The following is a 24,263-nucleotide window of genomic DNA, read 5'->3' on the forward strand; positions in this document are numbered from 1 at the left end:
CATTGTGGTTTCATAGGCAAATCACTACTAGACAGACAAGATCCCCAGTTCATACACAACGTGAAACGCTTTTGAGACAGGAATCAAAAATATGAAATCCTATAACCAAACCGTTTTTTCACATTACAGTACCGAAAAAGTATCAATGTTTCGAGGGCATCGTGCAAGACGGAAAGCCAACATACCTTTCTGAAGAAATACATCCAACTGGTCAATGCATAGTGCTTTCAGTTCCTTCTCGGTTTTGTCCTTTTTCACTAAGGCAACCACATACTTTGCAAGGGCAGAAGGATCCGCATCACATCTGAAAGGCAATACAAATAGAGAATCAAAGTTACAGTTAAGCCCAAAATTATTCATACCCATGCCAAATATTGAGTTATAGTGAATTTTTGTTTGATGAATAGGTTTCTTCTGGCTGGAAATGACATAAGAAGGTGACAAAAGACAGTAAGACATTGTGTTAGAGATATTAATGAAAAATGTTACCCATTTCTGTTTTTTTTTTTTTACATTTTTACAAAAAATGCCATGTCCAAAATTATTCATACCCCTTGAAATTGTCGCAAATTTTTGAGGAAATGCAAGCTTCTATACCATTCCAAATGTTCCTGGTAATTTCTACCATGTTCTAGAACACTCTAATCAACTATAAATTGAGAACAGCTGATGCAGTTACAGGGACTTTGAGTTCTTTTCTTTTGACTACTTCAATGGACTGCTGGCATACAGTGTGAACCTTTATTGGTGAAGCAAACAATATTTACTGTTATTATTTTCCTCTTCAGAATTGATAAATAAAGAGGTAAACTATTTCACTCTGATTTCATGCATATTCAGGTGTGTTCTTTCACATTTTCTGAAATTGCAATATATTGCTTTTGCATCACAATACATTGGATTGTGACACTTGTATTGTGATATGTATCATATTGCCAAATTCTTGCCAATGCACAGCCCTACTCCAAACTTTCTATGCAAGAAAATACAGTAATAAAGGCCTATCGTACATTACGGACTGAAATCCCCCCACAAAATTTTAATTAATTAAAATTATTAAAAATTAAATGAAATAACTCAAACTTTTGACACTGTTGAATGATAGACCACATCCTGATGTACTTTTAACCTCAGGTGGGTGAAATATTACTGGAGAAGTTCTAAATAATTCCACTCCATTATCTGCTGGATGGCTCATTTGGTTAAGGATCACAGTCTGAGATAGAATCTGGACCCTGCCAATGTAGACTGGACGGTAGCTCAAAGGATGATGCGCAATTAACAACTGCATCGCCCAGGATATGGGAGGGTTCATTCCATTAGGGGTCCACGCTTCATCGCTCTGTAGCAACCCCCAATAGAGTATGGTGCGTTAACCGAATGAGCCACCGAGTAGCTAAAGGACTGGATCATTTGGATAAACTGCAATGATACTTCACCCAACTATTTCACCCAACCCAACAGAAAATTTGGAGTGGGATTATTTAAAAACACTACAGTAATATTTTACACAAATTGAATCAGGACATCCTCTATTATGAACAAGTTTTAAAATTCTGAGACATTTGAATTCTGGGGGGTGAAATTCCATTCCAACGTGTCCCTTTTTCCATAGGCTGATATTACCATTCACAGAAAGTTTGGAGTGGGATTACTTTAAAAACCTACAGTTGTACTTCACCAACTAGCCAGATGTTTACCAGTATCTGATCGGTCATAAACGTGTCGAAATTGAGACCTTTTAATATCTGGGACAAACTGAAATACAAATTAGACATATTTTCATTAGCCCTAGTATTGGGTACTATAGACAGTTCTGAGTGAGATCATTTCAAAACGGTGCTGTAATCTTTTGTCCAAATTATTTCAGATGCAAATCAACACAAACTTGTATAAAGCTAAACATGTTTTCGAAGCACATCATGATCTTCGAAAAACTGCAAGGAAAACCGTGAAAGCGCAACATCGCACAACGCTACTGATTTCAAGGTAGACCGGCAATTTCGAATCGGAAGCCAACTTCAACGACGTTAATGTTCGGACGTCCTACTGAGTCGCTATATCAGTAACTTTAATAAATAGCAAGATGCAGTATGCTGAACCTAAATAGCAAACGATATAACCGATGGACAAAAGCACATGGATTACAATCGAATGGCTGGCTATCGAACTTCCATCTAGACAGTCAGCAAAAATAGAAATATAGATTAGAATCTAGTCGTAGTAGCCATTACCTGCATGCCTCACCTATTGGCCATTTTGTGCCCAATCAAGTTAGCCAACTTTGGCTAGCAAGCAATACTCTTTGGTTTACTGTACGTTACTATGCGTGCCGTAAAAAACACAACTAACTTAGCTAGCTATTTTATGTAGCATGCTGACTGGCTAGCTAACTACCACGAACAACACAACGAGCTCCATCCAATAATAAGATGCAGTTAGTTACTTACATGGGTTCGAGGGTCTTTGAAAGCCACGACTTCAAGGCATCAAGGTTTTCTATGATCATTTTAGAACGTAGCCAATCCTCAAAATTGTAGCTTTCCAGGGAGGAAAAATCAGCGAATCGGCGAGGTTTCCCACTCGATCAGCAGCAACCTGGCTAGCTAGCTAAGTACATGCAATGTGCCTGGTTAGCTATATTCCCCAAGGCCCGACGGCGTGCTTGCTGCGGATCAGGCGTTTAGCTTCTTCGATTATCGTGTGGTTTAAAACGAAACAAAAAAACTGCAAAATGGTCATAAATAAATTTTTATTCAGGTTCAGTTCAAAATAAGTAGCTAGTAAGCTAACTAGCATAACTGTACGAGACTCTCCTTTGCGGGTTTCTTCCACCCTCTCTCCGTAAAAATGGCGACTATTTACTCCCGTTTCAAGAAATCGCGAGATTATATTCCAAATTCCTCTTCTAAAGCGACGTCCACATTTCTAGCGACGTTTTTTTAGCGCGCTACGACCACAGTGCAACTGAACGAAACCGGTTTACAGCGATCCAATCAGAAGATGGTGTTGCAGCCTTTTCATTCCAATGAGATACTGTACAAAACCTTAAATTACGTAACTGTGGTCCCATGGGGGACTAAATTTGGAAAAGTTCAAGATAAGGCGACGGGACTCCAGTGTAGCCCACAATACAGTTTCGGTATACCCTACGCTAAAGACACTTTGACTATATTTGAGAAAAGAGGCTATGCAATTTAAAATTAAGTAGACTATAGATCGACTTTTACCATGGTTATTCGAGATAAACCTGAAATCGCTAGACAGAAGAGAACGATAAAGGGTAAAAAATAAAAAAAATGCCGTCTTTATCCTTTACTACACATCTGTTTGCATCTGTATGGTTAATATATATATATATATATATATATATATATATATATATATATATATATAAACACAATTACACAGTTATAATGACTACACAAGAGTTACAATGTATGCTGAAAAATGTCAGAATTGTAGGCTATTCTGATACTAACACAATCACTCTTTAAACAACATTTTATTTCCCAAAAAATATATAGGTGTTAAAATGATTGGAACCCGTTTTCATTACCAAGTACACCCTCCCTTTGCAAGGATAACACTACGGAGTGGCCTGCTAGTTTACGGGGCAAACACCAAAGGTGCAAGTCACCCCATTGTATTCCTTGGTAGGCCTATTATTAGCCTACTAAGCTTTCTTCAGCGTTTTTTAATTTGTTTTGTTTTTTTTTAGTTCAGGCAAACCGCCTAGTTGCTTTTTACAAAACTTACAACATCAATAGGTTACTGCAAATGACGTGTGAGCAATTTTGGCCTTGATTAGCCACTTGGTGGCACTACAGTAAACATTTGAAAATAATAAAAAAAAAACGTTGACCTGCCGTAACTCCTGACTCCTTTGACATAGAATCCAAATTATTTTTGTTAGATTCATCTCTTCCCAAAGAAAACATTCACCCCTTCCTAAAAAAAGTGCATCTGGCAAGATTTTCTGCAATTTTGATTTTTTTTTTTAAACCATGAACAATCTATATCCTCCTATGTGCTTTGACTGGTTTGCATGAAACTTTAAATATAGCATTAAGTCGTGAATGTCTAACATCCTAGTGTACAGAATGTTACTTTACTTAAAATGTGCCTGCAGTAAGCCAATGAATTTGCATGTGGGGATGGGTTTTGACCAAAAACCTAATAAATCCCAAACGGTTTGACAAAAAGTGATGAAATTTGAAGTAAATACTGATCGCCCCACCCTGAGATCAACTGCATAGAATTGGCCTGATTAGATAAGACAGAATAAGATAGACTTTATTGTCCAGAGGGAAATTTGCCTGCTATATAAAATGCATATGTATAATACAAATAAATCATCAGCCCTAGTAGCACTTGCCCATCTCAGGGAGCTCAACATTTATTTTTTTTTAAATGCACTTGCCCATCTCAGTTGCACTTGCCCATCTCAGGGAGCTCAACAATTCTTAAAAATGGAAAAAAATAACTGAAAATCACTGTTACTGTGTAGACATTTGAAACTTGCTACAGGGACTAAACCCTTCATTATAAATATGCACATTTATGTTTTGGTTTCTGTCATCTTTAATTGGTAGCCATTTTGTATTTTGTTCATATAGCAGTTTTTCTACTTTCACCTGGTTGATTCGCATGCAAATAAGCAGCCTGATAAAGGGTAGCCTCTCAACTATGACTGGTAAAATTCTGGGCTGATTGCCCACACTGTGGCACAATAGCTGTCAACTGAATTCCCAGAATTAGACAATGATAAGTCTTGCTCTGTTTGACTTCTGACACAAAACTAATGTCAGAAGATACCCCCTCTCACACATTATACATTTGCTTGAAGGACACATTAGTCTACCATTGTGGATTTACCACCATATTGAATAAATAAAATAAAATAAAATAAAAACACTTAAAATCTATCTCACAGACAGTTTAACTTATTTGCATAAAACTCAGCTTGTAGCATGTACTCGTGGATCTTGAAAACAAGCATAAAAAGCTGCTACGCTTCAAAAAAATGTGCATAAAGTAAGCCAATGAATTTTGCATGCAGGCATGGCTTTTATGAAAAAGCAAATCAATCCCAAATAGTTAGACATAAAGTAATGACACTCGGTGTATGCATTGACAACTCAATCCTGAGATCAACTCGAAAGAATTGGCCCGATTAAAACACAAGGTGGCATTATAAAGTCCAGCAAATTGTAACTAGAAAAAATCACTAAGTTCATACCTGCTAGGCTGACTAAGCACCTCATTAGGAATATGCATCTTTATGTTTTTTTTATTTTATTTTTAATATGCATATATTTGTGACTTTGAGTTCATGGCTTAATTAATTGATTTATTTATTTTAAGAAATTAGTGGATATAATGTAGGGGATCTTCATTCTTCCAAACAGAATATTTGAAAATCCTTCAGTCAGTACTTCACTCATTTTCGATGGGATTCAGCTCTGGAGACTGAGATAGCCATTGTAAACTAGTAATTGTATGGTCAGTTAACCATTTCTTGGTTGACTTTGAGATACTCTTGGGGTCGTTCAAAGATTCATCTGAGGTCAACCTTTCAGGCAAAAATGGTATGGTTTCTAGAGATCATGCTTAAATTAACCTTAACAATGGCCCCAGGGCCCATAGATGCACAATAACCCCATGATATCTAAAATCAATCACTGTCATTTCACTGTAGGTGAAATTCAACACCAAACTCACAATTGGTGTGTGTGGCCAAAAAGCTAAATTTTCTCTGTCATAGGTGGCCAGAAAATGTAATTCCAACCTGAGGTGCAATTCTGTAAATCAGCAGTAGTCTTAAATAAATAAATAAAGTTGCTCAGAGGAACTTTCTCCGTAGGCCTATATCAGTATGAAATAAATAATTTACCCATATCTCTCATTACATATGTTACAATATTTTACAGCTTTTGTATCGTCTTTATCAATGGTGCAACGCCGCACGGTACACAGATCAGCCGTTTACAACGTCCACTAAGCTTACTAAAAAAATGGATTCACAAATCGGATCGTTGTTAGACTCTTAGTCCATCTCCGTCATGCCAATATCAGTGAGTCTGCGCAGATTCTGCTTTGAATGGCTGTCCGTAAACAACTGGAATTGAATCAGCTGCATTTATATGAGACCACGAAGCACATGCGTACTCCCGACGTCAATTCACAGCCAGCTGGCTAATTGTTTTCTTTTTTCTCGACAGAACCTCTGGCGAGGAGAATTGTTCAGAATGAATGTTTATGCAGAGGAATGAGATACCTATTTCATTTTTAAGTAATCTATCCAGCTAGTTGACTGAGTTGACATATTTTTTGAATACATTGTCGGAAGCAAACGTAGTTGCATTGCTGGCTAGCAAGCGATCGGAGTGGGACAGAACAGCGTACTGAGTTTTTTGTTTTGCTTTTATTCCAGACCGCTGCTAGCTAAAAAGCTAGCAAGGCTAGCTAACTGATAAGATGGAACATCATCAGGCAGCAAGTCGATATCAAGTGGTAAGAACATTTCTTAGCTTTTGCTTTCACTCGTTGATTGCTAGCAACACAAATGACAAGATGCAATAGAATCTCAGAGATTACATGGTTTGATGGTTTATCAACTGGTGTGGTCAGTAAAATAGTAAAATAGACACACTTCCGCATTCAAGCTAGCTAATTTGTTGGCTGTATAGCACTAATGTTTGCAGTTAAAACACATCAGATTGTCAGATAACTTGCTAACTGCCAAACTTCAGACAAAAGCGAGGGTTAACCAAAAATGGTTAGACGAGTACTAGACTAGTTGTGAAATCCACGAGTCTTCAAGAAAACTGGATTGCTACGCGCAGATGAATGTGTGATATAGTTGCACTCACCCTGACGATAAAATCAGCAGCCTGAATTCGAAAACGGACATTTTTTAGCCATTGGCATCTGGCTTAACATACAACACACACAATTAATACTACTAAGCTAACATAAACTTTGTTTAATAACATATTTCGGTTTGAGGATTCTAGTGGTTAATGCAGTCCATGTGAAACGTCATAGCTGTTTAGCACGAGCAGAGGTGGCAGCTAACAAGCTAGCTCAGCAGCTGTACTCTAATCGAATGTCACAGGAAGTGTGCACATTTTTGAGAAATGTAAATAAGAATATAATATTTATTGTTTTAACTTATTAATTGGCGAATGTTAACGACGATGCACCCCCCCCCCCCTCGTTAGCAGGGGTCCTCCCGAAATCTCTTCCCACTTGGGGATTTTTTTTTCTCGTCACTTTTTTAAAAATTGGGAGCTGTTGTTTGGTCTTTCCATCCTTTAACAATTTCCCGTTTTGTCGCTAAAGCGCCTCTGTATCTGTATAAAAAGCTATACAAATATTGAGGTGAATTAACTAACGTTAGACAGTGATCGTTTCCCGACCGTGGAATGGTTTAGTTATCTATGGCTAGGTACCTAACACCCTTAAACGTTAATTGGTTAACCGAACCTGCGGCTAGCGTAAAAATAGCAGCCGCTTTAATAATTCGGTCACAGCCACTGAAATGTCCATTGGTCACAGCACAAAAGTAGGGCGCAGGCCTGTGCTACTTGTGCATGGAACAGGCTCGGTTGATATTTAACCAATGTTGTGGTCGTGGTTCACTTATCACGTGTTCACTGGAAAATAAACACGTGGTAGTATTAGAATATTGTGTGCACGGTAACTAAATTAACAAGTGGTAATGAAAATAAAGCATTGGATCAAAGTTCCTGTATTAAGATATTTCAGTGTATTATGTCTAATAACAACTGGAGTTTGCAAGGAAACATTTTCAAATAACTTACTGAAAGCTGAGACCAGGAATGAGAAGTTCAGTTCAGCTAAGTGTGATGTTTGCCACTCACCATTTGTCTTCATAATCATATCCTCTGAGAGACACGCTGGCATTTTATTTTTCACTTTCACGACTGTGTTTCCTGCATGTGCATCATGTTACAGTCTGCTTCATTTTTGTCTGAAGACAGTCGCTATGTAACAACTACTAAAGTTTGTCCCAGTTGTATTATGACCCTTTGTGGCTGTTTATTCTTTTTAGGTTAAACAGGGTTGTATTTTGAACCAAAAAAGGAAACCGTCATAGTATCCTCTATTATGTTTTTTTTTGTATTTGTGTCAATCAGCTTGGTTAAGCAGCACCCAAGATATGAGCTGTATAACTTCTTGTTTGGTATCACTCGTACCTCTGGGCAGTGAAACTCCAAATCAGCTGACAACAGGATAGAACATGATTCATGATTTTTTTTTTTTTTAATTTTAAATAAAGGTGCATTTTTGGTATGGTGAATATACAGAAGACCAGAAAGCAGAACTTAAGAATTTAAGAACTTGACTGTCAGGGTGACATGTTACAGGGACTTGTCTCTATAATCTGTTTGGCCAGTTTGAGAAGTTCATGATGAACCAGTTCACATCTGTTTCATGTGACATCTGATGATGATCCCTAGGCATGATAAGATATGTTCTGCCCCCAATTTGATTCCTATTTTGATATAGTGTTTGCAATATGATTTTCCAACTATATGATATGTATGTAAAGCTAAAAGAAGAAAAAAAAAAAGAAATTGAATAAAGGGAAAACAACCGTTTACTCAGTGTTTCCTATTTATTGAACTTTAGAAGTAAAATAGAAATTTGAATCATGGCCATTTCAGATGTTTTGTAAAATAAAAATAAAATATGATGTTTCTTTACAATGACAATGCAGATGTCTGTAGTTGTGTATAAAATGCTCTCTTTTATAAACAGATCTTTTGAATTTACACCAAGTTTAACAACAATCAAAGTTTGATATGCACAACCTAATAAAGTCAACATTGTTTTTACAATTAATGCTGGTTCTCCCACAGAAAACGATGAGTTCAGGTTCAATGGTTGAAGCTAAAGATATCTTTGAGTTGCATCAAGTTTCTGCCACAAGCTGATGTTTTGGTTTTGTATCGTTGATGTGTTTTACCAGTGTCATATTGCACAATCTGTTACATTGCACATATGGTTCACATTTATTTATTGGGAAATTATTCTTTAGTCCAATGCAACTAACAAGAAGCAGTTTTGTGCATTTCATTTCAGAGAACATACAAAACTGCTTGTCAGGGTTTAATCGGTAACCTGACAAAACATTGTCTATGTATCTACGTTTATGAAATGTTGGCATCTATGAAGTGGGCTACAATTTCAATGGTTGAGCAGTCCTATATAATCAGTCAGTATAATGGCATGATGATGGGTATGGACATGGGCCTACATGTTTTGTTGCTTGAATCCTCTAGATGTATGGTAAATGGCTAATTTTGCCCTTGTGCAACTTGTCTGTTGGGCAACCCTGCAGTCTGCGATAAGGACTGGAGTAATCCCTTACCAATCTGATGGACCTTGATCTTCACTCCCGTAAACAAAGATTGGTTGCAGAAGTTATATATTGTACGGTTGTGCGGTTCTTCGGATCAGATAGCCTGTCGCTGGCTGCCACATACCACACCGGCAGCGCGTTTATTTTCTGCTCGGCATCAGAGAGCGCGTGCCTGAGGCTATGCTGAGTAAGCCGGGTCTCGCAGAGCGTAACCGATTCTGACAGCCTTTTTTGGGCTTTTAAGCCGGAAAAGAACTTTCTGGCAGTGTTTCTAGGCTACAGATGACAGAAGCCTCCTTATCATTCACCTTGCGGTTTATTTTATTTCTTTGGGCTAAAATAACATTGCAGAAAGAAAACTCACACGTCCACACATCCAGCTCTGTGTAGAGGCGGTAAGGAGAGAATGTTCTAGCACACTGTTTAAATGCCCCCGGGGATTCATTTACAGTGATTTACTGGATGAAGACCACATAGTATGAAGCGGTTTGAGTTTGTAAATAAATCATTGGATCGCTGTTTCACAACCATTTTGGGTTTTTAAAATGAGTTTGGTATGACTGTTGAAGATGGTGTGGATAGAAATTTGGCCTAAGATGGTGTGTTCAAAGCTGATACTCCATACGTATGGTTTCTGGAGTAATGCTAATGACCCAAATATTGTACAAGCACACGCTCTCCTAGGAAGAACATGCTGCTAGCTCAAGCTACTTTTCCCAGGACTCTACATGAAACACTTAATGGGCTTGGGGAAAGTTTATATGTGCCTATTTATGGTGAAATCTTTAATCCATCCAACATTTTAAAAGCCTACTGCAATATTCTCAAAAACAACAGGAAAAAGGAAATATAGGCCTAAATGTATACCGTATTGTTCTTTATCTTCTTTCCTCCCATAGGGCTGTTTGTACAATTCGTACAAGGGTCTGTGTGATAACTCTCGAGGTAGAAAATATGAGGAGAGGAGATGGTGCAGGGAATGGGGTCATTCAATTCAAGAATGCCAGAGCAACTGCTTTCCTCTCTGGTCGTTTGTAATCTGGCTGTTTAGCTTGGCGCATCTGTGTGCAGACAAATTGCGCCAATCCATGCATAATAAATGAACATTTTACCAATCAAGACTGCTTGTGCAAAGCCAGCCAGATGCCATTTTCAGCTTGTGCTTTAGTTTCAACTGTGCTGAAGGAAATAAAATACTGTAACCTGATTGGGGGAGAAAAAAAACAAATTCACTGTTGTGTTCATAAGTTGTTCACATAATGTCGTCATTATATTCATATTTTTAAATTCCTCTTTTAAGATGTAGCCTACATTTCAGTAAGTCTTAAAATGCATGAAGTCATGCTGCCAATTGTCCCACAAAAGCTACATTTTCTGAAAGGAATGTATTCGATTGAAGGCACAGCTCTTTGTAGGTTGTTTTATCATTCTGTGTAGTCCTCACATTTACACTTTGTCATATGGCACATGCTTTTGCCCAGAGTAACTGACTAGGACAAGCGGTGCCAAGTGCAAATAGCAAGGGTGTTTGGAAGTAGCAGAACAGAGCAGAGTACTAAAATCTGAACCTTGAGTGTAGCAGTGCCACTGACATTTTCATCTGTGACCCCAGGTGAGTGGAATCAATCATCTATCAGGTAGAAAAGAAAAACGGCTGTACAGCTGCACCGAATAAGAGTATCCCTTGATTAGGCGGAGACCGTGTTGATCAGTGGTGTCTAATCTTATCTGAGAAGGGCTGGTGTGGGTGTGGGATTTTATATTTAGTGATAAATTGTTCTCATAACATTTTGTTTTTGGTTTGCAATCAGTTGCACAATGAGGATGATCCCTCTGAAGTGGCCAACAGCACAGAGGCCTCTACTTCTGTCCCGGCAGCGGAGCCCCCTCCCGCCCAATCAGCGGCAGCGGAAGCAGAGGCCCCACCCCCTTCATACGCCAGTATCGCTTTGGGAGCGACTGCGGCTCCAGGTGTGGCACCATTTTAGCAAAAATTTAAGTCTTTCAACATTACAGAGCTCCCAGGTTACTTTTAGAGACTGTTGTCTTCAAAAGTCACTATATACTGATACCTGTACAGAAAAAGACATGTAAATCATGCTCATTAAGTTACATTAAAAGAGAATAGGTCTGCCATCTGCAGTTTAGGTATTTACTTTGTTCGAACCGATCAGAGGTGGAAAATCGAGGGTCAGAAAGTGAAAGTCCTGCCATGTGTTTCTTCTAACCACTCATTAGTTCTACCTCCTGGCTGAGGAATTATGCTAATGAACAAATCCAGGTGATCAGAAGAAAATACTGGGGAGGACTTTTACTTTCTGAACCTGGATTGTCTCTGGAGCGGTTTAGGCTGCATGACCTCACACAGGCTTAAGGGCTAGCGCCCACGCGTGCTTCTCGCGGCTCTTTCGCGTAGCTTTTCCGGGGAGTAATCGTTCCCAGTAAATGCTGTGCCCTTTCGCGTCCTTCAGTCCTGTGTTTTTCCGCCGTGGCGTCCCGCAGAGTGCTGTTTCCAGGGTGACCTGCCCGTGCCCCCTCCGTACAGCGTGGCCACCTCGCTGCCCACCTACGACGAAGCGGAGACAGCCAAAGCGGCTGCCATCGCCGCCGCTGCTGTGGACGTGGTGCCCAGGGTATATCCTTCCTCATCACTTCTCCTCCATGTTTTTCTTCTCTTATCAAATATTATTTTTTCTTTTATATCTCCTTCCTTCATTTTTTTGTACTTCTTCACTGTAGTGGCACTGTTAGTAATGGTAGAAGTGGTGGTAGCAGTAGCAGTCAAATTGATTGCAGAGGTGGAAAGTCCAGGGGTCAGAAAGTGAATGTTCTGCCATGTGTTTTTTCCAAACATGAACTGCTGATTTCACTAATTAGTTCTACCTCCTGGCTGAAGAATGGTGCTAATTGGCAAATTCAGGAGATTGGAACAAACTACTGGGGAGTATTTTCTGAACATGGATTTTCCACCCCCGATTGATTTTATGTAGCCTATTTATTCGTCAACAGTTAGATTTTTCTCATTGATTCAAGGTCCTTTATCATTTCCCCTTCTTGACTGAATTTACCAGTGATTTTTCCTAATGATTTCTCTGGATCTCCTGCAGCTGGAGGAGGATTTTCCCGCCCGCGGTGATTTCAGTGATGCCGATCAGCTGAGGGTGGGGAATGATGGAATATTCCTGCTGGCCTTCTTCAGTAAGTCCTCGCTAGCCAAGTCACTGCTGCATTAGCGCTGATGCTAGCAGGGTCGTATGAATGAAAATTGTATCGCAATATTTCTACATCCTTTGGACGATGGAAAAAAAGGCCAGTATCTGCGGCTGATATCTTTTAAATGGTATCTGTGTGCCGTGCCAAAGTCGAGCGGGAGGTTAAACATTAGCTTTCAGAGAAACGGCCTGGTGTAGCAGCATGTCACAGTAATCACTATAGCCTTAAAACCAAGCTACCAAGACCACAAGCTACTTATAGCTACCAAGCTACCACTGGGCTGGCATTGGGGGCGATGGAAACGCAATGGAAAAACCCTGCAGAACCTCATTACTCTGATGAGCAGTGGGTGGGGGGGAAAGACTTGAGAATCATTTACTTTTAAAAGTGCACTAAGGCCGAAATGCCAAGCTTGCACGCCAGTGGCCGCGATCGCGGCCGCCGTGTAATTCGAGCCCTGAGGCGTTTCGTCCACCGCAGTGAAAGGGCTGGCTCTGCCTTTCTGGGGCAAATCCTGAATACTTCCCTTATGATGGATCTGCCGACCGTGGTTTATTGCTCTGTCTTTTGTGGCGCGCTTCTGTTTAGTTTTAATGCGGTAAATCCAGATTTTGGCCCGTTTCCTGTCTCCGAACAGTGGCCTTCCTGTTCAACTGGATCGGCTTCTGCCTCTCTTTCTGCCTGCTGACCAACACCATCGCAGGCCGATACGGAGCCATCTGCGGGTTCGGACTGTCCCTCATCAAGTGGATCCTCATCGTCAGGGTACACAGCCCGGCCCGAAGGGGGCGCTGTTTCTCGTCTCGCCAACGCATCACTGATTATGTTCAGAAGGGTGAAGTTTTATAATAGATGGAGCTAAAATGAGCTGTCAGTCACTGGCTTGTTTTAACCGGTCAAAATCCACTGCAAAATGCATCGATTGGATCAAATCAGTGACCGATAGAAGATATTTCTCCACCCATTTTTGATTTTATGAAACCTACTACTCCTGTCAGTATGAAGAATCGCTGAGGAAACATTTTGTGAAAACATCAATTTGCGGTTCATTAGTAGTGCTGACGTTTAGAGAGACTGAAAAAAGACTACACTTACACAGTTAATTCTCCGTTGACTGGATTTCTCAGAATGTCTCTAGTCTCAATTTACATTGACATTTACAATTAGGCATCTGAAAGACACCATTGTCTTACATAAGTGCGAACATAAAGGAAACAAGTAGAGCTGATGCCAAGTCTTTAGTGTCAGAGTCGATTGCAGTAGTCTGTGCATAAGCGTACAGCATAAAAACAGTTTAGCTGCAGTGTGTTAACACTGGCAGCATACGCTTGAATAACAGTATTTCCTAGTTGATACTCACTAATTCTATATTGTTTTTTTGTTTTTTTTGTATTTCAGTTTTCTGATTATTTTACTGGATACTTCAATGGCCAGTACTGGCTCTGGTGGATATTCCTTGTTCTTGGTGAGTTACCCAAAAATACTTTATTGAGAAAATGTGTTTGAAGCAGATCATATACATGGTTGTTTGTTTAGCGAATTTTTGGACATTGTAGGTGTTTAAACATATTAATTTAATTTGTTTTACTTGGCTATGGCGTGAATCGCTCCTGAAACATTGAACTTTGCTTCCACCAAGTGGCCAGCAGTCGACATTGCGCAGTATTCTGGAGTTTGTCTGCGTTGTAGTAGTGTGCTTTTAGTTCGACGCAGAGTGGGTTTGTAGTTGGGCAGATTTCATTAAACTCTGTTGCTCTTTTGGGGCAGTACCTGAGCTGCAGGTGTGACTGTTGAAATAGAGACCTTAATGTGGCACACATACAGCAGGGCAGAGGCAATGAGGTGACGGCGACGTTACTGATTCTTTTCATTCTCTCCCTCTCTCTCCCTCCAAGGCCTCCTGCTCTTTTTCCGAGGGTTCGTGAACTACCTGAAAGTGCGGAACGTGTCAGAAAACTTGGCTGCATCTCATAGAACGCGCTTCTTCTTCCTGTACTAGAGGTAGTGTCCAGCATTTTGTGCTCACTTGTCATTTTTAAAGCGGTTATGTTGAAGAAACTGTTTCAAGATTCCCCGTCTTCTTCTGATCTTTTTTATTTTTTATTTTTTAAAGCAAATCTCCAGGTTTGTGGTAGAAATTCCGCCTAACATCAGATTTCTTGTGGATTTGAACTCTGCAAGCCCTGCAAACCGATCACGTGACCACAGGAAGGGGAAAAATGACCCCACACTGGTGCTCTGAAACCTGATGAAACGAACAAATGTACCTTCACCCTTTGGTAAATGAGTATGTACGACCAAGGTCATACACACTTGGACATAGCGAACAAATTTTACATCTCCCAGCCGCCCCCCCCCCCTCCCCCCCACACACACACGCACATTTTAAGGGAACTCTGTCATTGGAACAACACTAATTGCTCATCCACTTTCATATCGCACTCTAATGGGAATATTTCTGCTGTTCATTTATATCGCATTAACATTCAGCAAAAGATGCCTAATAATATGCAACCAAGGAGCTCTATGCAATAATCCTCTTCTCAAAGTATTTTCAAAACCATAGCTTAAAACAAACAAAAATTAAAAATCTGTAGGAATGATTATATTTCAGCATTTACACAATTTTGTAAGTATTTCCTTGGTAATTGCAAATATTTATTGGTATTCCTGGTACAGTATTTGCTTTGGTAGGGAGTTTCCTTGATTTCATATTAAACTGGAACTGTCATAAGCTTGGGCCAGTTTTTTTTTTTTCTTTTTTAATTTATATTTTTTAAAAATATTGTGTGCACAATACGTGAATATACATTTACATTTAGGTTGTGACTGGCATAAAATAACACCGCTTTGTCAATATCTTTTCAACTGGAATCCATAGTTATCCCGATATCAGACTTAGCTTTTCCATTTTGAAATTACTGTAATTAGTTTAAACTGTGATGTTTTTTTTTGTCTTGATTGTAAAGTTTCCTTAATGCTTCAGTTTTTTTTTTCTTTCTATAAAAGCCATTCCAGCAGCTACAGCAAATGCATGGTTTACTATGCTGCTTTAAATCAATGCAACAATATATTCTCTAATGTACGTTTGTAAACAAGCATTTTTTTTTTGTTTTTTTTTTGTTTTTAATAATTTTGTCATTTCTCAATTTAAGGTGATTGAGTATGCTTCATTGAATTCTACTGTATCTTGCCAAATGTCAATAAAGATTAACATGCATCCTGTTGAATTCAAAAGAAATGTTTTATTTAAATGAGAAATAAATGGTATTGTAGAAGGACTTTAGAGGATAGATTTTCTTTTGTTGTTTTTAAACTTTTTGTTTTTGTATATTGGGATTTCATAAACAAGTTTTAGCCCATAAAATTCAGGTTTATTTTTCATGCTTTCCTCTTCAACAGTGAAAAGTTAAAATAAATACTAAGGATTTGGGAGGAGTATGTTAAATCTTGGCTCATCTTTCTCAACTAAAGAAAAAATATTGAGAAGGCGAATTATGCCACATTTTTTGCAGAGTTAAATTATTATTTTGAATATAAATATGTATCACAAAAAAAAAAACTGCAATAGCCAAACCAAGCTGGACAGTGAGAAGTAGCTCCTGTGACTGTTCAGCCCTCATTCACACCGTGTGTGTCACTGAAAACTGCTGTATCGTCTCTGCGCCTGTCCCAAATCCCATCTTTATAAATTCTTAACCGCTGACCTATTTTATCACTCCTTTCCAGTCGGTGAGTTTCTAGCGCTACGGGAGTTTTATAACGGGCCGTAGCTCACAGCTGCCATTAGAACCTAGGCTGAGCTGTGGAGGACACAATGCGCTAAGCAAACTCGGTGCCATGCACAATAAAATGGCCGATAATGCTGACATGGGCTGTCGGAGGCATTATGGAGGTCAGCATCTGCTGGCAGTAAACTAGGAGCATTGTGGTTTGTTCCTGAAGCAGGCTTGGCTGCTAGCTGGTTTTGTCCTAGCGTCATTTCAGCCCTTTTCAGTCTGAAATGAACTGAGCTCTGGCTGATTATATCTACCAGTGTAAAGGATCCCCCCCCCCCTTTTTTAATATTTTGGGTAAGAATTTGAACCACAATCTTCATCCACCAGGGTGATTAAAGACCCCATGATGCTCATTGCAAAGGGCAGGGGGTTCCCCACTGTCCTGCCCTAACCTAGCTGTCTAACCATCCTCCATGTTTGATTAGATAAACTCCTTGTCATAAGCCAGTGTCCTCGCACAGAATGCTGCTGTCCTACACTCAGGTGGGCAGGGCAGCTGGATAAAATTATCGGGCCTGGGACAAAAGTTTTGGGACAGGTTCACAGAGCCTATGAGGCATTACGTGAAATTTACATTGTTAATATGATCATCATGTCACACTTGTTATATTTATAGCCAGAGGAATGGTGTTTTCCCTTGTGCAACGTCCCTCACAGATCCGGGCGTGTCCTGCACAGCGGATGTGTAGAGTGTTTAGATCACGATGATCAGAGCTGCTTGCCAAAAGACTTCAGGGGCCATTCCCAGGTGGGGACAATCATAGCCTTGAGCAAATGCTCTGAATTCCTTCAGTAAATATGCAACTGCATGTATGCATGTGCGTATGTGTGATTCTTTAATATGCATGTATGTTTATATCATATATGCTAATGTGTATTCTGAAAATGTAATCTGGTATCATCACATCCATGCTCTATACAATTTCCTATCTTTTTGACAGCATACTGTAGGTATGTGTGAAGGCTAATCCCAGGTCTGGCCAACAGAGGGAGCACAGTTATTACTTTAGGCCAGTTGCTTTCAAATTCAGTCCTGGTTGCTGGTTTTTCTTTCCAACCACAACTGAAATTGCAGAATTAACAGACTGTTAATTTTTCTTGATCAGGTACTTTTCATGTTTTAGAGATATTGTTTACCCTCTTCAGTCAAATAATGCTGGAAATAGCGATGCATGCCATGAAGAATACAATTCCCATGTTCATACTGTGCTATATTGAGCTATATTGAACAATTACATAAAAGCTGGATATTTTTTTTTTATCACAAGAAAGCCTGAGGTTAATAGGTTCCTGAACCTGTTAGGATGTTGAACACGTATCTCATTTCTTACATTGCATTACATTTCCATTTCCATTACATTTCCTACTAACACAGTGCAGGTTTGGTGCGTTATCATTTACTAGGTCTTCAAATTCTTCACTATCATCCACATGGTTAGTTTTAGTGGTTAGATGTCTGCACTTTCACCAATTAGGAGCCTATTGATTGACCTTAATTTCATTCTTAATTTGATCAGTTAAAAATAATTAACCTCTTTTGTATGCAGTTGTTTGCAATATAGCACAGTATGAACACGAGAATTTTCTTATTCATGGCACGCATGGCTATTTCTGACATAATATGGCTGAAGGGGGTAAACAGTACCTCTAAAACATGAAAAGCACCTAATTAAGAAAGAATTAACAGCTTGTTCATTCTGGGATTGGAATTGTGGTTGGAACGAAAACCAGTTTGAGCAGGGGGACCGAGTTTGAGAACCTCTGCTTTAGGCTACCTCTCCCTGTTCCTTGCGTCACATCTCTTTGGGGGGGAATGATCTATTTTTACATTTGCCACGTGTACACAGATTTATTTCAGACTTTTTAATGAAAAGCCCTGCTCCATGACCCCCTCCCCCCACCTCAGCACTACAAAGTGGATTTGAACCAAAAACCTTCTAGTTTCTATACCTGGACGTGAGAGTACCTCAAGGCGGCAGTTAATCACGATGTAGCTCCCAGTTGCTGCATTTAATGGTGTCTCTTGTGAATCAGAGAGTTTTATGATGAGGCCGATTTAATGATTCAGCCTGAAACTGAAAGCAAGCAAAAATTTCTTACAAAAAAAAGAAAAAATGAATTGTTTAATAACCAATACGGTTCAACCGAGGCAATGAGGAATCCCTGAAGGGTAGTTTTTCTTCAGTGTGTACAGCACAGTAGCTCTGCTACAGTGTTAACATGGTAACCGTTGTATTATCCAGGCCATGGAGAAGGGAAGAATAATTCCAAATCTGCACGAATTAACACATGACTTGTGTATTAAACATGTATCGCCTCTGTCAATCCCCTGTCATTATGCACCAGAGTGCAGCTCTGCAAAACAGACCCCATTTATATACTTAAAGGAGTACCATGGTGGTTGAACGTGACACTTCCCAGTTGTCTTCAGGCAACAACAAAACAAATGTGCATAATTTTTTTATTCTTCAGTCATTTCAATGTACTTTAAAACGTATTTTTCTAAGCCTAAATTTCCCACTATAAAAATTCACCCGAACCGTCTGGGCGTTGTAATGAGAACTGTCAGTTAGCTATGATTGACAGACCGTTCCCCGTTACCATAGCTACCCCCATGATACGCGCTCTCTTTGGGAGACTGAATTTTCACAAGCTAGCTAGCTTAGTAGTATATCAAGTATCGATAGATAGCTAAGGTAAGGACGTTGACTTGTATCCAGTTACAATTTTTGCTATCTAGCTAGCCAAGTTAAGATAAAAGCACAACTATAACGTCCCCATAAAAGCGAACTAGCAAGCTAACGTTATCGATAACATTGCCTTATGAAAGCAAACCTCCTAGCAAGCTAACGTTAGCTAGCTAGCTAAATGAATATAACCAGAAATAATCTAAAGGAACTCTAATTTAAGTGAACCTAACGTTAGTCAAATATTTGCATTGTCTGAACAGCAGGACGGTGTGTCCTGTCAGATTTCTTTACGGGGCGTGGAAATAGGAGTGGTTACTGTATTCGTGACGTAGAAAAATGACAACTTTCTCAACCGGTTGAAAATGGGACGATGAATTTAAAACGCATATTTCTCCAAAAATACAGAACGGACATATTTAATACTTTGCTCATTGTGTTTCTTCAATGCCTCTTGTGCAAATAGCACATAAAACCGAGAAAGTGTGAAAATCACCATGGTACTCCTTTAATATTTAATACACATATTATTAACATAAAATAAGGTGGCATGTTTTTCCTACATAGTGCCACAGGTCACATATTACATTAAACCACTATAATGTGTACTGGCACTGTAACTACAGAGGTACGAGGTACAGTAATAAAGCCTGTATTTACACTGAGACAATGTTAAACCCTGTTTCTGTCTTTTAACTCCTGCTTTATATTTCAGTTTTTGTGGGTGGGGTGGGGAGGCATTGTCAACTGGGGTCAATTCCATCAATTCAGAAAAATCCCAACATATTATGAGCATCATAAATTAAATTTAACCTCATTGCCTGCAATGACTGAATTAAAATGGAATGAATGGTTGAGCAGGATATTTTACCATGTATATCTTTTTCTGCTGTTCATTTCAGTGAAGTAGTTTGTATTCACAGCAGGCCAAAGTGGAGTACTTTTATTTATTTATTTATTTATTTAATAAGAAGCACCTGCTACCTATTTCACAGTGATGACATAGTGCTGGGGGATGAAAACTCAGATACACGCAAACTCATTACTGCTACCTGCTGGTTAGACTGGAAAATGTGTACATCAAACTGCGCACAGATATAAGGCTCTGTTTTACACTCTGGTGTGGAAAAGAAGCATCGACTGGCTAAATATCTAATTCTAAAAAGCTGCGTCATCTTATATTCATTTTATTTGCTGATTTATTTATTTATTTGAAGAACCGAGATCAATTTCACATACACTGTATGTTGAAATATTGTTTTAAGAGTGATTTGTTCTCCAAAACAAATGCCCGCAATGTGTGTATCTGTAATCAAACACTGTTTGAAGATACTTTTGTTTCTATAGTTTATTAAAAGTTTTTTTTTTTTGAAATTGTCATGGCTTAATGCCAATGTGGTGCAAAAGTTGACTGTCATTGATGGTTAGCTATGAAATAGCTGAAGCAGGCAAATAGATGTGCAGTATATGATGAAATAAAATAAAAACATGTTTTAAATAAATACATATCTTAATAGGATTTGACAGGAAGAACTCACAGAAATGAATCACAGAAAATAGGTTTAAATCAAAAATTTTCATTTATTTTCTACGCTCTTTTAAGAGTATAGGCCTAATCTGGCATCATCACCGGTGGCAGGAGACTGTAACCATAGCGCTCTGACAAATGCCTGGTGAAGGTCTTGCCCTTTCTGTAGCACCGGTGGGATGTCAATATAAATTCATAAAAGCTTTGGCAGCTGCATTTACTCTGGCTGGGATACATTTGTGGCATCCCTATTGATGAGTGCTATATATCACTCAAATTTACTCGGTAAATGCATCCAGGCGTTCATGAAGGATGATCCACGCGCAAGAAAAGTTGACTAAGCTATGCACAGTGTATTTTTTCTGGCATCTCCTACGCCAATAAATACTGTAACATAATCAACGCGGACATCAAGGTCATTCCGAAATGCAGAGGATCAGAGTCCTTTCAGCAGAAAATGAGAGCGCTTCCTTGTGCATGTTAGCACTGAGCAATCGCTGGCAAACAGGCACCCGAGTGTTTAATATTCCGTCCGAGCCGCGCAGAGCTTGGCAGTGTAACTTGGCAGGAAATATTTCAACCAGGTCCTTGCTTCCCGAGCAGCCAATGGAGTAGAGAACATCCCTCCTTTTAACTCTTGTGCGTTTTGTTGCATAAACTGCAAGTTACCGAGCCGGGGAAGAGTATTTACAGAATAAACAGGTTTAAAAAGTATAATTTAAAAGCTTTTTTTCCTCTTTCTTTAAGTTCAGGTATGATTAGCCAAATTTGATGTGACCCACTTATAAACACACTTAAGCTGTAGTTCCTCTTAATTTTCCACTTACGTTTAAAGAAATTCCACAAGTACTCTGAACACTGCAGCCAATATGCCTGTCATGGGGGAAGCGGTAGCTGGAGGTCATTTAGATCCCAACACTTCCAAAAATTCAACACACACTGGCTCACTGCCAAGATTCCAGAAGCGAAAGTTATTTCAAAAAGAATTCAACCAGCAACACCACTGTACCCTGAGTCAAAGGCGTCAGACTGAAGTCCTGGAGTGTCTGCTAGCCTTTGGTATGTTTCAGCATCAGTGAGTCGATCAATGCATTGATTGGCTGAAGAATCCACACACCTCCAGGCCTTGGTTTCTGGCTGCTGATTGGAAATGACAAATACCTGCTGACATTTTGCCCCTCCAGGATTTCTGTGTTGCACCTGTGCACTGAGTCATGTAAATCAATGACTAGATTATAGATTTGTTAGGTAACCTTGATCCTGTACTAGTGATCTGTCCTGTACTAGAGATTTTGATTTGATCATTATTTAGAGCCCGAGTCTGAATATTTAAGATCTGAATGGTGAAACAGTGAGTGCCTCCAGTGCACAATCACCTGTGCACACTTAACCTAATCAGTAGTGCAGCGATATTCTTATGGGATTGAATGGAGTGAAAAACAAGAATCACCTCTGACACTCCAGATCCAGTATTTCTCAGCTGGCATAAAACATACTGGTCATAAGTTGCACAACTTAATAAAAATAAAATCAATAAACACCCAGGTGCTCAGGGTTGATTGTGTTAAAAAAGACCAAAATGGGGCCATTAAAAATCTGTTCAGAGCATCGTTTGAAAGGGTGGTGATTTTAATTAGGTGAGAACGGTGTCGGCCAAGGAGGAGACAGTCTCTGCTTGCATTAAATTCTGTGCAGCGAACGTTAAAGGTGACACAAGTAAATTTATGTCCTGCCTTCAGGTATTTATAAAGTTAATGTGATTGCAAAAAAAAAATGCTTGTTAGCAGTTCTATCTAAAATTTCACAGTTATTGAAATAACTTTGGCATACATATTGGAGTCTACTGAATTACTGGACCTAATTTATAGTACTTTTTCCAGGAGCTGCCTGAGTCTCATCGTAATATACTCCAAATTTGTGGGTGTTGGGTGTAATTGTATGTATATGTGTACCCCCTTCCATAGTGAAACTTTCAACAAAGGAATTGTTGATTGTATCTTCATTATCATAATCCTAAAAAATAAAAATTTCCCCATTTTAAATATGCCCAACATTGTCTTCTTTTTCTAGTACAGTATTGTAGAAATAATGATTATAGCTTGACTTGATTTTCATTAGTGTGTAAATTTTTAAATGTATGAATACATTGTAAACCTAATAGTTCTATTTAAGACAGATTCTATGTATTAAATACTGTTATATTATTAATAGGAGTCATAGTAGTTATAGTCATATTAGTATTAGTATAGTAGTCTTGGAAGTATTATTTTCATATAGTAAAGATGCTGCAGATGAAAGGGAGACAGCAGGTCTGTGGCTTTACAGGTGACGTAGCTGTCAGTAGCCAGTGAGTTTGAGCTTTATGACTGTGTGACCTTGGCAGGGAGCATTTCCAGGGGTGAGCAGATTCAGAGCAGCTTCCTCCCTCCCAGCTGCTGCGTCTCATTAGCTGCCATTTAACCACTGGAGCAGACGTCCCACAGCTCACACTTGAAAGGTTCTGGCAGGTGCTGGCCAGCTGTCAACTCTTACTGCAGGAACACACACACACACATGCACGCGCATACGCGTGCACAAGCACATGCACATATGTATGCACATGCACACACACGTGCACACACACAGCGTAATCTCATAAGCAGATATCAGACCGAGTGACTGTCAGAAGAACACTGATGTGTCCGTGAATTTAATGTCTGTACACACTGCAGGATCTTTGTTTTCCTTCTGTTGATTGCAAATGCAAAGTAGACACATGTTTGCAATTATCTGTTTGGCAGTAGCAAATAAAACTAGACAGGAGATGGAAGCTGAATATTACTTCACAGAAGCACAATGTTTGGGGGTCATCTGAATCTTCATCTTCACTTCATCTCATCTGAAGATTGAAGCATACCTGTTTTTGTATAGTATTGAAATTGAGCTAGTGACTAAACAGACAGGAGTTTATTTCATAGTGTAAACTTCTAATGCTGCTGTTTTCATTTTTGTGAACATTTTTATTATTTTTATGAAGTTATTGTATGCGACCACTACTTCAGTGACTGTACATCTTTGAATTTTCACACACACTACTTGTCAGCATATACAACAACACAAATAATACAAGATCTTCTAAGGGAAAAGTGTTTGTTATTTGTGCCAAAATGGATAGTCTTGATCAGGTCATACAGGAACCTGATAAGATACCCATGATGTAATACAATGGCTGGTCTTGCAGGTAAGTGGTAAGAAGTGTGTATGCTTGTGTGAGTGTATGTTGTGGGGGGGGGGGGGGGGTTATTGACAGAGGGAATTATTGCAGAAGACTCTATTTACCATTTTCAAAGCTATTCACTGCTCATCTATTCACTAATATGCAGCATATCTGCACACTGCGGTGTTTCTTTTGGTGATTACAAAGCTACACATGGATAAAGATGATTGACTGCTGATTAATTTCCACTTCCTCCCTCATACTTAGAGCAGGGGATTAGAGCTGCTTTAGATCCATGGCCTCATCAGCTGCAAGCGGAAGAGCGCTGGATCAAGTCATAAAGCGCTGTGAGGCCATAGCTCCCAGGCATCAAAGTGATATTTCGTACATGTTTTCAACACGTAAAACTGCAGATTTGACTGCAAGAAAGATCGTAAGAAAGTTTTGCGCGACGACCGAGGCATTG

The 24,263-nt window shown here is 39.2% G+C and overlaps 2 protein-coding genes across 4 annotated transcripts in view; one reads left to right on the plus strand and one right to left on the minus strand.

The window, feature by feature from the left end:
- Positions 1-7,106, minus strand: part of rbm26 (RNA binding motif protein 26) — a 25,386-nt gene extending 18,280 nt beyond the window's left edge. The window contains exons 1-2 of one of the 3 annotated variants that reach the window (XM_035393431.1): positions 6,876-7,106; positions 186-304 (exon numbers count right to left, since the gene is read on the minus strand). In XM_035393431.1, coding sequence (XP_035249322.1) covers positions 186-304; positions 6,876-6,916 — 160 coding nt within the window. In that variant the 5' untranslated portion in view covers positions 6,917-7,106. Of the gene's footprint in view, positions 1-185; positions 305-2,450; positions 3,146-6,875 lie in introns of those variants that run through there. The other 2 variants (XM_035393430.1, XM_035393432.1) reach the window with 2 other exon arrangements.
- On the plus strand, positions 6,071-15,888 carry ndfip2 (Nedd4 family interacting protein 2). The gene is made up of 8 exons (XM_035393433.1): positions 6,071-6,516; positions 11,206-11,365; positions 11,897-12,027; positions 12,502-12,592; positions 13,245-13,372; positions 14,006-14,072; positions 14,503-14,608; positions 14,721-15,888. The coding sequence occupies exons 1-7, from the start codon at positions 6,481-6,483 to the stop codon at positions 14,604-14,606; spliced, it is 717 nt and encodes a 238-aa protein (XP_035249324.1). The 5' UTR covers positions 6,071-6,480; the 3' UTR covers positions 14,607-14,608; positions 14,721-15,888.
- The last annotated feature ends 8,375 nt before the right edge of the window (positions 15,889-24,263 follow it).

This window comes from Anguilla anguilla, chromosome 15 (assembly GCF_013347855.1).
Source record: "Anguilla anguilla isolate fAngAng1 chromosome 15, fAngAng1.pri, whole genome shotgun sequence".
Classification (NCBI taxonomy): Eukaryota; Metazoa; Chordata; class Actinopteri; order Anguilliformes; family Anguillidae; genus Anguilla; species Anguilla anguilla.

Bases quoted from the DNA above. Each gene is read 5' to 3' on its own strand.
- ndfip2 (XM_035393433.1), top strand. From the start codon at position 6,481: ATGGAACATCATCAGGCAGCAAGTCGATATCAAGTG. The intron at 12,028-12,501 runs GTATATCCTTCC...GATCTCCTGCAG, and splicing joins CTGTGGACGTGGTGCCCAGG to CTGGAGGAGGATTTTCCCGC. The intron at 13,373-14,005 runs GTACACAGCCCG...TTTGTATTTCAG, and splicing joins AGTGGATCCTCATCGTCAGG to TTTTCTGATTATTTTACTGG.